Source organism: Prionailurus bengalensis, chromosome E1 (genome assembly GCF_016509475.1).
Source record: "Prionailurus bengalensis isolate Pbe53 chromosome E1, Fcat_Pben_1.1_paternal_pri, whole genome shotgun sequence".
In the NCBI taxonomy this organism is placed as follows: Eukaryota; Metazoa; Chordata; class Mammalia; order Carnivora; family Felidae; genus Prionailurus; species Prionailurus bengalensis.
Window position 1 is genome coordinate 23655660 of NC_057347.1, and position 12993 is coordinate 23668652.

At 40.1% G+C, this 12993-nt stretch overlaps 1 protein-coding gene across 5 annotated transcripts in view; it reads right to left on the reverse strand.

The window, feature by feature from the left end:
- Positions 1 to 1310: 1310 nt before the first annotated feature.
- TADA2A (transcriptional adaptor 2A) overlaps positions 1311 to 12993 on the reverse strand; it is a 53134-nt gene continuing 41451 nt past the window's right edge. For 3 of the 5 annotated variants that reach the window (XM_043583803.1, XM_043583800.1, XM_043583802.1), the window contains 6 exons: positions 11790 to 11900; positions 9589 to 9660; positions 6434 to 6566; positions 5833 to 5876; positions 3696 to 3769; positions 1311 to 2179 (listed from right to left, as the gene is read on the reverse strand). In XM_043583803.1, coding sequence (XP_043439738.1) covers positions 1994 to 2179; positions 3696 to 3769; positions 5833 to 5876; positions 6434 to 6566; positions 9589 to 9660; positions 11790 to 11900 — 620 coding nt within the window. In that variant the 3' untranslated portion in view covers positions 1311 to 1993. The remainder of the gene's footprint in view (positions 2180 to 3695; positions 3770 to 5832; positions 5877 to 6433; positions 6567 to 9588; positions 9661 to 11789; positions 11901 to 12993) is intronic. The other 2 variants (XM_043583801.1, XM_043583804.1) reach the window with 2 other exon arrangements.

Consider the following 12993-nt stretch of genomic DNA (forward strand, 5'->3'; position numbering starts at 1 on the left):
AGAGTTGATTGGTTCCAAGGTTTCTACGAGACTATCCTCCCATCTCCCACTCCTAACTACTACAGCTGCCCCCATGTCCTAGCCAACTACACCTCTTGGTACCATCTTCCTCACTCCTACTGCTGCCTCCACATCGTCCTCCACCCACCATGTCTGGAACAGTCTCCCACTTCCATCTGCCGTTTTCTCTCTCTCTTCTCGATTGTTTCATTGCTTCAAGAGCTCACCTCTCTCAGGAAGCCTTCCTTAATCAAGGCTAAGGACTCTTGGGACTACAACAGACATCACTTGACATCCATGTCTAATGCACCCCCCACTTTAGAAGAGGAATTAGTTTTCAGGAACAAGAGGCAATCCCTTTATCACCAAGTAGGGGTGATGGTGGTAGAAGAGTACATTTTCTAAGAGATATGACAATGCAAAGAAAAGAGAGCATTTCCACAAGCCACCCTTTTTCAGATTGAAATCCTTTATTCCAATTCTCTCTGATCCTAAGAGTTTCCTTTTTTTTTTTTTTTTAACGTTTATTTATTTTTGAGACAGAGAGAGACAGAGCATGAACGGGGGAGGGTCAGAGAGGGAGACACAGAATCTGAAACAGGCTCCAGGCTCTGAGCTGTCAGCACAGAGCCCGACGCGGGGCTCGAACCCACGGAACGCGAGATCATGACCCGAGCCGAAGTCGGCCGCCTAACCGACTGAGCCACCCAGGTGCCCCAAGAGTTTCCTTTTCATTTATAACCCCCTAGATAAGTCTATCAGCAAGCTGCATGCATATTTGTATCAGTCAAAAAGTTTGAGCAAATACTTCCACCAAAGTATATATTTTAATTAGATATGTTGAATGCTGAAAGAATTAAGGAATCAGTGAGCTACTGAAGGCTATTTGTGCAGATTCTGAAATTCTTTCTATATACAGCTTTGTTTCTAGCAGAAATGGAATAACCATGACTCTGCGTTTGGCTTATTTTGTAGGAAGGTTTGAGGATCGTTTCAGATATGGTGGGGCTACTCACCCTCATATCTAGTGAGTCTCATATATGAAACTGCTTTACTTTTGTTTTAAAAGTAGCTTTTATTGCAGGCTAGCCTGTCACCATTGAGAAATCAGGGCTCAGGTCTCAATCCAAGCAAAGCTGAGGTTAGTTGTGTCATCTCCATCCTCAAGGGCCTGGTATCCTGGGAAACCCACGGTAAGACCAGGGTGACTCCGGGACACACATGTTAGCAGAGACAGTGCAGCGTGGTGAGGCAGGCATTCAACACCCTAAGTGTGCTTTAGTTACCAGAATATTTGACACACCCACAAATTAAGTAGCAAAACATTTTAATCCATTAATTCTAAAAATAACAGAGACATTTTAACATCCGGTGCCACCTCCTCAAAAGTCTACTGCAGATTAGACAGTCAGACAGCAATGTACAAAGCCAGACATTAAAGGGAAAGATGTAGTTTGGGACAAGACCATCACGGGGAAATTTTCCTTCCCTTTGCTCATAAACAGAAGTTGTCAGCTTAAGAAATCTTCAGAAGAGAAAGCTTTCTCATGCTCCATAACCTTTCTCTTTATTTTAAATCTTTCTGTAATGTTTGAAGGTGAAACAGATAATCAGAAAACCAACCTCCCAAGTACAAAGATCTGAGCTGGACTCCTGGGACTAAAGACTGGTTCATTTCTATTTCTACCAACACTCTGATGTGAGGTACTATGGTTCTTGTTTTAGCTACAAGAGGTGTTAGGAATAAATGCCCACTCACATTTAATAATAGCTTATCTAGCACATAACTCTGCAGCACAATACCAACAACAGGAGTGTTTTAAAGCAGGGCAGAGAAAAAAGTAGGTATTAATACAACTTAAGGTTTCCTTTGTCCTTCCCCTCTTTTTACAATGAGAATTCAGCTCAGAAATGAAACTCTCCAGAATGCCCGTACTGTCCTTTGGCCCACACATTCCAAACTTGTGATTTCTGATCGCAAGCCCTCAGAGCCTCAGGCTTTAGTGATGTATCCTTCTCGGATGAGGAAATCATAGATTTTCCGCGTTTTGTTCACATCTATCTTGATGAGTGCTCTTGCCTGTGCCAGTCTCAAGCCTCCTTGCTTGTTACATTCGTTCAATAGAGCAGATTTGTATTCTAAATAGGCTCCTGGGACCAACCTCACCATCTGACAGAGCTGCAAGACACGGCAAATTTAATAAACATTAACATCTGTCATTCTCGTAATTTAATCCAGTAGGTATAGCCAAAATAAAATTTAAAAAGTGACATCAACCTCCAACTATTTATAGGAGCTGCTGGGTGGCTGGACCACATTCCATTTAGTCTCTTCCTTGGAGAGAATACTCCCTAACGACAGACACTCAGGAAGAGAAAACCAGAGTATGATGCTGGGAGAGCCTTTAGTACCTGTCAGCTGGCTCACCTGGGTTTGTCAAGGAGTCCTAAGTTTGTGTCCAGAGGAGCAGCCTGGGTCCACACAACTCTTGGCCCAGCACATTCCAACACAGCCAGTCAAGGAAGAGCCACAAGGCACAGTAGGGGCGGGGGTGCAGATACTTGGATTCCCAAGTGTGAATCACATTATTTTTAGTATCAGCATAAAGTAGTTGTCCCTGCTTTTGTGATTACGTTTCCTACTTTGGAGGAGGAGGAAATACAGAGACCTTGCGAAGAGGCTATTTCAGCGGCTGAAAATCTAGAAAGCTGGCTCCATTCCAGTTCACCTGCCACAGCATCTCATGACAATGAGCAGTGTGAGGTCACCGCTTGTGGGTAAGGATAAAAACTGCTTGAAACCCCAGGCCATTCAATACTTGACTTAGAATGGCCTGTGACCTTCTTCAGCAATACTTAAATATAACATATACTTCTGTCTACTCCCAAACTAATCTTTACTGTTCCTGGGGGATAAATTAAAAGACTAACAGCCCCTACCTACTCCATGACTCTTCCTCACTTGTCTGGAGTGGCAGATGGGGAGACTGATCTTGGGAACTGGAAGAGGAGCACATGAGGAGCAAAAGAGGAACCCCTCTTTTGGAATAGACTTCAGCACTGTGCACATTTTTTTGAAAATACTAGAGGAGGACTCTTTTGAGGCTGGATTTAAATTTTTAAAACAACCAAAAGTAATATGAAGACGAGTCTGATGATTATAGTGGAAAACAAAAGTAGGACATGGCATTTTTAATCAAAATTTGTATGTGATTGTATATGATGATGCAGCCCTTTCTTTACGGCTTATATACATGCTATGGAGACAATTCCAAACATCTTTTAAGTAAGGTTATATTATTTGAATAAGTGTAGGACTTATCTAAGTGACCATTCTAATAGGAAATAAACATTTTCATATAGGAGTTATTTTAGATTTATAAAAAATTAATTTCATTCACATGAAGCACTTAGTAAAGTATTTGGTACATGGTAATGCTCAATAAATGATGGTTGCCTTGATTAGATTTATATATCATATGGTCTTCGAATGGTAGCAGGGTGCTAAGGAAAGGAATTCTCTGAAACTTGCTGAGGTTAGCTCTTCAGCTCTTTAAATTGCAGGACAGACTACAGCTATACATGTATGTCACATGAGCAGAGCCAAACGGGTTGGATCCTATAATGTGTTTTAATGACAATTCAATGAATAATCAATTCTACTCTCTTTCCTTTAGCTCCCTTCTTTTTGTTACCTCCTTTTCTTTTTCATTCAGCTTCTCTGTGCCAGGGAGGCCAGTGAGGTTCAAGGGTGGTGCACTTCGTCTACCTACAGACACAGAAAAAGGTATATATTTTATAGGAGTGCCAATTCCTCAAGTGTAAAGTAGCAAAGTCCACTACAGCCAGGCCACTTAGGTACAAGATCACTATGTCCAGCTGAAAGAAATCTCTCCCCATCACCTCCAGCCTCAGTCTGGTGTGCAACGCAGGCACCCCAATGTTCACCTGAAAATATAAATGGTAATTCACATGCCCTTTGCTCTGCTAAAATACACAATTACATATACCTAAACATCAAATATGACTATTCTTCCTAACCCAGTAGGAGATTCTAAAATCTAAAGCCCAGATGTTATCCAGTTAAAAAAGGTCATATGCTGCCTCACTTGACAGCTGATGAATGGAAATAACAACTCTGCAGGAGAGACATTTCCTAATCCTCACTACTCTGCCAGGAGTACAAGGCAAACATGGTAATTAACCAAGTACCATTTGCCTTCAGATCAAAGGCAGACTGTTAGGCCAGCAAAAGGCCCTTCTTATTTATTATGTGAGGGAATATCTGTTCCTTCCAAAGTAGTCCTGTTTACCTGAAAGATACACACAGAGGAACAATGAGCCATTATATGGCAAACTAGAAGCTGAGGTGAACTCACACACGGGGAAAGAAACCCAAGTATGAGGTCACTGCTCAGGATGGGAAGTTTGATGGACAAAAGTTTTTGGTTTTGTTTTGAATGTATATTTGGGATTAGTGGGGAGATAGATGGGCTGGGTTAGGCAAAAGAAAAGTTTTATTGGTGTTGACTTTTAAGAGGTGGGGAGAGAGAGGAGGGACTGTTATAGGCTGCTCTGCTAGAAAACAGGCTTCTCTATAGGATCAACAATGGGGTAAGGGGTTCTCCATAACCAACAGGTCTAGACTCACCCTAAACACTAAAAAAGGGAGACTAAAATCATTTAGTACCTCAACAAAGTTACCAGAGGCTAGGTTGTAATTAATGATCCAGACTTTCTACTTTGCACTGCCTTAGGACCAACTGAGAACATGAAGAGGAGCAAGGAGTCTCCTCAACCTAAACACAGGGGGTGAGAAAGGCTAACACCAGCCTTGGAAGCAACAAAGAATAAATCAGTACAGAATAAATGGTTCAGAAAACACAAATGCCAAATTATTAATTATTATCGTGTCACATTATTGCTGTTTGTATTTCTGTATGTAGATTCAGGGGGCAGGATTAGAAGTATGAAATTTGTAAAAAAAAAAAGTTGGATTCAGCTGTCCTGACTACTCTCTAAAAGGCTCTCTTTTCTAAGTATTAAGAAATAATCACCTGAAACAAAGGAATAAATTTTTAAAAAAGTATTCCTAAAGTAGCCTTCTCTGAGCCTGGTCTAGACCCTGAACCTGAGAGACTTTAAATGGGATCAAAGCTCTACTGTTTCAAGCGTGGTAAAAGTGCAGGTGCATCATCTTTCTGACCAGCTCAGGCTCCACAGTAGCATGGTCTGTGTGCTTTAATAAGGGAAAGTGGCAAATACAGCATATGGAGCAGGGGTGAGAATAACCACCAACAGAACTGGCAAACACCACAATTTTGGATCAGAACTCTAGAACTTATTCCACTCCAAATTACCATTCACTGATTACCAAGAACAAAGGATTACCAGATTATCATATGGCTTAATCTTGCTCTGTCAACTAACCCCAAAATAGAGGACACACCCAAAGAGGTAAAGATAACAAACAAATACCTCAAGTCTCCAAATTATTAAGAAATCCTTGAATTTCTGCTCAGGATACAAAGCCTTTAATTTACCCACTGTGGGACAAATCTCAAAAGCTGTGGTAGGTACAACTGCAGCAAATGAACTGCTCATGAGCATTGGTAAAATAAAGAAAAATCCTCTCTGGAGCTCTTTCTTCCCTTGTCTCTGTACTCAAACCCTGAAGAGACTGAAACTTACTAATGTTTACAAACTGGGATAACACTTACCATTCCTCTGCCTAAGCACACTGCTCACAGAAAGGGGGAAGGGACTACTGGGTGAATCCCTAGAATGAAAACTTCACCATCAAGTCTTGCTCCAGCCTGGAAAAATAATTACCTGAATTCGAAGCCATCGGAATAGAAGGGCTCAGGCCAGAATCACTAGAACAAAGAAGAGGAATTTAACTAATGTCACACCAAAGACGGCAATTTCCAAAAGCCCATGTGGACTGGGTGCCATTTATTAGGTTGGTTACTTTAAAGGGATGTAATGAGACAGACTTCACTGTTTTACAGGATATCCTACTATACTAAACAGGAAGGGAAATCTGTTCCGTGGGGTATAAGAAATTACTTGGATTTGTTAAGAAGACCTCTTAGTCTGGAACATAATGGAGACCAATCACAGGGAAAGGACAAGGACATGATTCACCAATGGAAATCATTCCAGTAGATATGGGGGAGAGAGGAGGCATGGGTGGAGGAATTTTCTAATTTTTAAAAATAAGATCAAAGTAGCAAAGTGGGGGGGGGGCAGCTATGTTCCTCAAAACAGTACCACAGTTCTGAGACAGACTGCTAAAGTTTTCTGAGTTTTTCTAGCTACCCAATTATTACCTTCTGCCATGTGGGTGGGGTACCCACGGAAATGTCTGAAACTACAAGTAAAAGCCAAAGCATCCAAGAAGATGCTCCTTCTTCCTGGACTAATTACTCACATGTCAGCTTGCCGGCGGAGCCACTGCTGGCAAGCACTACTGTCCTGGATGTACTGGAGAACTTCGGAGAGCATGGTGCGTTTAAGGCGCTCCTCCTCTCGTGTCTTCTTGAGGTGATCATAGGTTCTGGCACCTGAAGGTGTAGATGACACATAATTGCAATGACAATGCAGAACTAACTGAAGGGCTTCCAAACTGACCAGCAAGCAGTTTGCCTTTTTTTGGTTTCCTTTGCAAAACTGCTTCCACAATTATTGTTCTAAGGGCAACGTGATTTCCCTTAGTTTGAAATCCCTTTTTTGACAAGAAATGATTAATATTTTTATTCTTTTTCTAGCTTTAAGAAATCTGTGGACAGGGGGGTGCCTGGGTGGCTCAATTGGTTAAGTGTCTGACTTCAGCTCAGGTCATGATCTTTTGGTTTATAGGTTTGAGTCCCACATTGGGCTCTGTGCTGACAGCTCAGAGTCTTGAGCCTGCTTTGGATTCTGCGTCTCTATGTCCCTTCTCCACTCACACTCTGTCTCTCTCAAAATCAATAAATAAACATTAAAAAAAGGAAAAGAAAAGAAAAGGAAAGGAAAGAAAAAAGAGAAGAAAAGAAAAGAGAAGAGAAAAGAAAAGAGAAGAAAAAGAAAAGGAAAGGAAAGAAATAGAAGTTTGGGGGCAGGGGCACCTGGCTGGCTCACTCGGTGGAACACGCAACTCTTGATCTTGGGGCTGTTAAGTTCCAACCCCATGTCAGGTGTAGAGATTACTTAAAAATAAAATCTTAAAGAAAAAAAGAAAGAGAAATATGGGGGCAAAAACCTGCAAAACAGAGAAGTACAAAGAAAGTAAGAGTCACTCATATATCCCACTTCCAAAGAGGAACTTAAAATACTATCACATTTGCATCCTGTTGTATTTTTTCTATCTATATGTTTTCCGAAGTTACACAAGGTTTATGAGCATACTCTGCTTTAAAAACCAATTAAAATTACAAATAAAAATAAGTCCTCATTGATTAGCACTATTTCTTTCCCTTCTTTCCCAGAGGCAATCAATATTGGGTAATCAAAACCTGGTATCAGTGTCTCTTATGTACATCTTGTCAAACAAAACCTTTGTGGTGTTTTCTACACGTTAACAAAGCTGTACAGATTCCAAAGTTCCAAACCATATTCCATAAAGCCCAGGATATCATGAAAATATTTCAGGGGTTACTGTAAAGAGCAAAGGCACCACCACGTACTGGTGGTCCTGGGTTCCATACATGACCTGTACCACCGGAATTCAAAATAGTTTCACTTTCATCTTATTTATAGACTAGGCTCTACATAAAATTCCATTTTGAAATGGTTTCTGTTGTTAAAAATAAAGAACCATTACACGAGGCTGAATTTACACCCAATAAGGCTACTTCTTATGGGAAGTGGGCAGTAGCTTTCAACCAACAGGAAGGAGGGAATGTTAAAGATCTTTCCAATAAAACAACAGAAACTGCCATTTATTGAGCATTTGAGCCAGGTACTGTGCTATGTGTTTATGCATTATTTTAATTTAACCTTATTAGCTCTAAGAGACTTGGAAAACTGATATCTAAACAGAGTTACAAATCTGGTAAACAAGAGAGCCAGAATCCAAACCCAACTGGCCCAAGTCTAGACCTCAAGCTCTTAACTACTGTAATCCACTGCCTTCCCTTAGGACCTGGGTCTACTACCTCTTTAACCACTTTATTATTTTATTATTTTTTATTTTTTAAAATTTATATCCAAATTAGTTAGCATACAGTGCAACAATGATTTCAGGAGTAGATTCCTTTGTGCCCCTTACCCATTTAGACCATCCCCCCTCCCACAACCCCTCCAGTAACCCTGTTTGTTCTCCATATTTATGAGTCTCTTCTGTTTTGTCCCCCTCCCGTTTTTATATTATTTTTTTCCCTTCCCTTATGTTCATCTGTTTTGTTTCTTAAAGTCCTCATATGAGTGAAGTCATATGATTTTTGTCTTTCTCTAATTTCACTTAGCATAATACCCTCCAGTTCCATTCACGTAGTTGCAAATGGCAAGATTTCATTCTTTTTTATTGCCGAGTAATACTCCATTGTATGTATGTGTACATATACATATATATATACATATACGTGTGTGTATATATATATACATACACACACACCACATCTTCTTTATCCATTCATCCATCGATGGACATTTGGGCTCTTTCCATACTTTGGCTGTTGTTGATAGTGCTGCTATAAACATGGGGGTGCATGTGTCCCTTCAAAACAGTACACCTGTATCCCGTGGATAAATGACTAGTAGTGCAAATTGCTGGGTTGTAGGGTAGTTCTATTTTTAGTTTTTTGAGGAACTTCCATACTGTTTTCTAGAGTGGCTGCACCAGCTTGCATTCCCATCTTTAACCACTTTAAATCTGTTTCTTCATTACATGGAAATAACAGTGCCGATCTCATAAGTCTGTTATAAGAATCATAGTGTAGGGCCTGGTGCATGGTGAAAGATGCTGGCTGCTATTAATATAAGTATTATTACTAACTCAAAGAACTGGGATGCAAGCATGTAGAACGATTTGAAGCTTGGTTAATACAAATGATCAGACCATGCATTCACAAAATTTTAAAAGGTTGAGGCTAAAATTCAGAATATAAAATCCTTTTCTTAGAGGCCATAGCAGATTCCCACATCTAAAACAGCACCTCTCTTTTGTGTTGTCACTTTTATTTTACCTGAGATAACCATATAAGGGTATTTATAAGGATTATACACATGAAACTTTACTGGAAAGATCAAAAACTCATTTCAAAAAAGGAAAACTTGTTTTAAAAAAATTCACAAAGCCTCAGAGACTTCCTTTATGTGTTTAGAAGACACTTGCAGGGAAACCTGGGTGGGTTAGCCGGCTGAGCATCTGACTCTTGACTTCAGCTCAGGTCATGATCTCATGGCTGTAAGATAGAGCCCTGCATTGGGCTCTGCAGTGGACATGGAGCCTGCTTGGCATTCTCTCTTACTCTCCCTCTCTCTCTGCCCCTCCTCCACTCACATTCTCTTTCTTTCCCTCTCTTTTTCTCAAAAAAAAAAAAAAAAAAAAAAAAATCCAAGAAGACACTTGCCCACTGATATAATGTGTAACTTAAGCGTACTTACTACAAAAATTGGTAATGCCTGCTGTTCTGTATTCCTGGAGCCTCTTGATCTCCCTTCGGAGTTCAAATTCCACTGTTTATCCCAAAAAGAATGAAGGAGAAAAATTGGAAAGCCAAAATCAACATTAAGAGGAATACTTCTGCTTTTGAGTATTTTCAGTAATTCTGTCTTATATAAAAGACTGGGCAATTACATTTGGCGAATCCTATATAATGATGACATTTCATTAGAAATTTTACCCAAGAGGGGTGCCTGGGTGGCTCAGTTGGTTAAGCATCCAACTCTTGATTTCAGCTCAGGTCATGATCTCATGGTTCATGAGTCTGAGCTCCACATCAGGCTCTGTGCTGACAGTGTGGAGCCTGCTTGGGATTCCCTCTCCCTCTCTCTCTCCCCTCCCCTACTCACACTCTCTCTCCCTCAAAATAAATAAACTTAAAAAAAAAAAAAAGAAAGAAATGTTACCAAAAGCTCAGAAAAACCTACTCTAGCTATCTTTTGGCTACCATCTCCAGCTGGAGAAAGCAGCTGGAAACGTCTCCCAGAAGGTGGTACAATGAACTGGCTGAATTCATTAGCTACAGAAGTAATGAATTAATTTTTTTAAACAACTAAGTTTCCTTGCTCTGTTTATCCTCTATTTATCTATCCAAATAACCAATTCTTTTATAAAAGCTATCTCTGCTATTACTTGATGTGGCCCTTTTATAAGCAAAGGACAAAAGCTCTGTGCTCAAGTCCCAGATAGCTTCTTTACAGCTTTTCTCCTATAGGAACAAAAGAGCATTGTTTTCCATAAACCAAAGATTTCTGCTTCCTCTGAGTGGACAGATCAGGTTGTATTGCTTGCGTTATTATGTGATAGAACATTCAAATTTGGGTGCTTTGAAACAGAGGATGAAGGAAGAGCCCAGACAATTCATGGGGTGTAGTTCTTTGGAGTGACACATGAACCAGGGATGGCACAAACTGGGACAGGAAATAAAGGATCAGTCACCTAGTGCAAACCACACAAAGAATGCCAACCAAACAGGGTGTTTGATGAGGACAACCAACCAGGCTCAGATAAATGCCTATAATGCCATGCAACAAATAATTGCATGATGAGAACAGGGTAAGAGTCTTGGTAAAGCATTTTCCCTAAATTTGAGGGTCAAATACATAAATCTCACAATGAAACATACAGACTAAGCTGCCCAGTCCAGATTATTTTAAAGTGTAGGCCTTACTGCCTTAACAACTTCAATTTTTTTATAGTGAAAAATCAAATAGTAACTGGGCAAAGGTCTCTCAGAAAGATAGGCAAGAGGATGATGGAAGTACTGGGTTGGCTCAGTCGGTAGAGCATGAGACTCTTGAGCTCAGGGTTGTGAGTTCGAGCCCCATGTTGGGCACAGAGATTACTTAAGGAAATAAAAAAACATTGTTTTTAATTAAAAAAGAGAAAGAAAGGGGGAGGGGAGGGGTACCTGGGTGGCTCAGTCGGTTAAGCATCAGACTTCAGCTCAGGTCATGATCTCATAGCTTACGGGTTCGAGCCCCGCACTGGGCTCTGTGCTGACAGCTCAGAGCCTGGAGCCTACTTCGGGTTGTGTGTCTCCCTCTCTGACCTTCCCCCGCTCATGCTCTGTCTCTCTCTCTCTCAAGACCAAATAAACATTAAAAATAAATACATTAAAAAAAAAAGAGAGAGAGAGAATGATCGAAGTACTATCTCCATGAGTCATCCAAATCTTGTCCCCATTTTAAGAACTACTTTTAATGCTAACATATTTATGAATAAAATGATACGATGTCTTGGATTTGCTTCAAAATAATCCAGTTGAGCACGGGAGAAGAGGGGGTGATAGAAATGAAACTGGATGTGTTAATTGCTGAAGCTGAGTGATGGATACATGGGGGTTCATTACACTGTCAGACCTACTTTTATATATATTTGAAAACTCCCATAATAAAAAGTCAGGGGAGAAACTATAAAACTACTTTTTATCTGGGGAAAAAAGAAAGCTTCCAGGCTTTTAACCTCTTTTGTCCCACCCCCAAGTCATTTCAAGGTAATAAAGGGGAAGAAAAGATAAAAATATTCATTTATTTATCATTTATTCATAGAACTTCACCTAAAACATACCATTATCTCTATTTATATAAACACACACATACACAAACACAAAATACTTGCACAAAGTTTAAAAAGCACCTACATGCATGGCTTTCAATGAACTTGTCATGTTCCACTGGCCCCACTATCCTTGCAAATCGCCTCATTGTTTCATAAAGGTCTTGGACTTCCTTGGGATACCGCCGTTCCATTACTACAGAGAAAATAAAACACAACCATGCCATAGAGAATATAAAAATTTCTAAGTTAGAGTCTGTGTTTCTTTTACTAGAAGTCAAATGGAAGGATACTATGCCTAACCTCACATGACTAATTTACCCATGACAGGAAGCAAACAGGAAAGCCAAGAATGCAAAACATTAATCATAATGGTAACAGCATCACAGTGACTATCACACAGGGATGCTGTTATCACTGGAGAATTGAAGGTCATCTGCATTACTGAGCACCCAGCTGACCTCCGCACCTCAGTCTGTTAATCTGTACAGGGGCAGGGACTGCTGGCAGTAATGGGAAAGACAATTAAAGGCAGATCATGCATTCTTAGGAACAATGTTGGGCAGAATTTTGGTATGAACTACCACAGGAAAACAAGGGAAGTGCATGTAGAAGGGGTAGGTTAGCCTAGAAAAAATGTGTGCTCTCTTTCTAATGAAGTTATATTTTGGTAATTATCATCTAAGTAAATGGTCATAGCATCCTGTGTATACAGGTTCCTGATCCTCAGGTAGTTAACTCTGAGGATCACTAATGACCAAATTTCTAATAAAAAGAAGTATCAGCGAAGAGGATGGGGAGTAAAACCTACGAACAATTAAGTGGTAGGTTGGAAGTGCCAGGAACTGCTACTTGGTCATTTCCATCAGAAGAACTACACCAAAACCAGGTGATTAGATGAATTAGTAACTACTGATTAGATGAGCTGATTAGTAACTAAACTAATTCTGCGTACTTTTCCACTATAGATACAGGCTTTCAGTTAAGATCGTTATTGAAATTGAGTCTCTTTTCAGCTCCATCTCTTCCCTTGTAGGAGACACTCTTATCCACAAATTCCAGGTGCTGATTTGATGGGCAGCCACAGATTATTTTCACTACCAAAAAACTCTCAAAACCAAAAGCAAAAAAAAAAAAACCTGCAGGGATAGTACAGAAAAATTTGGAGTAAAAATTTTAAATTTGATGGAAAAACCCCCTGCCTATGATATGAAGGTCACATACACTCACTATAATGGTAGTTGAAAACTCTGAAATCACATTGCACATGCTGCGTTTTTCTCAGAAGC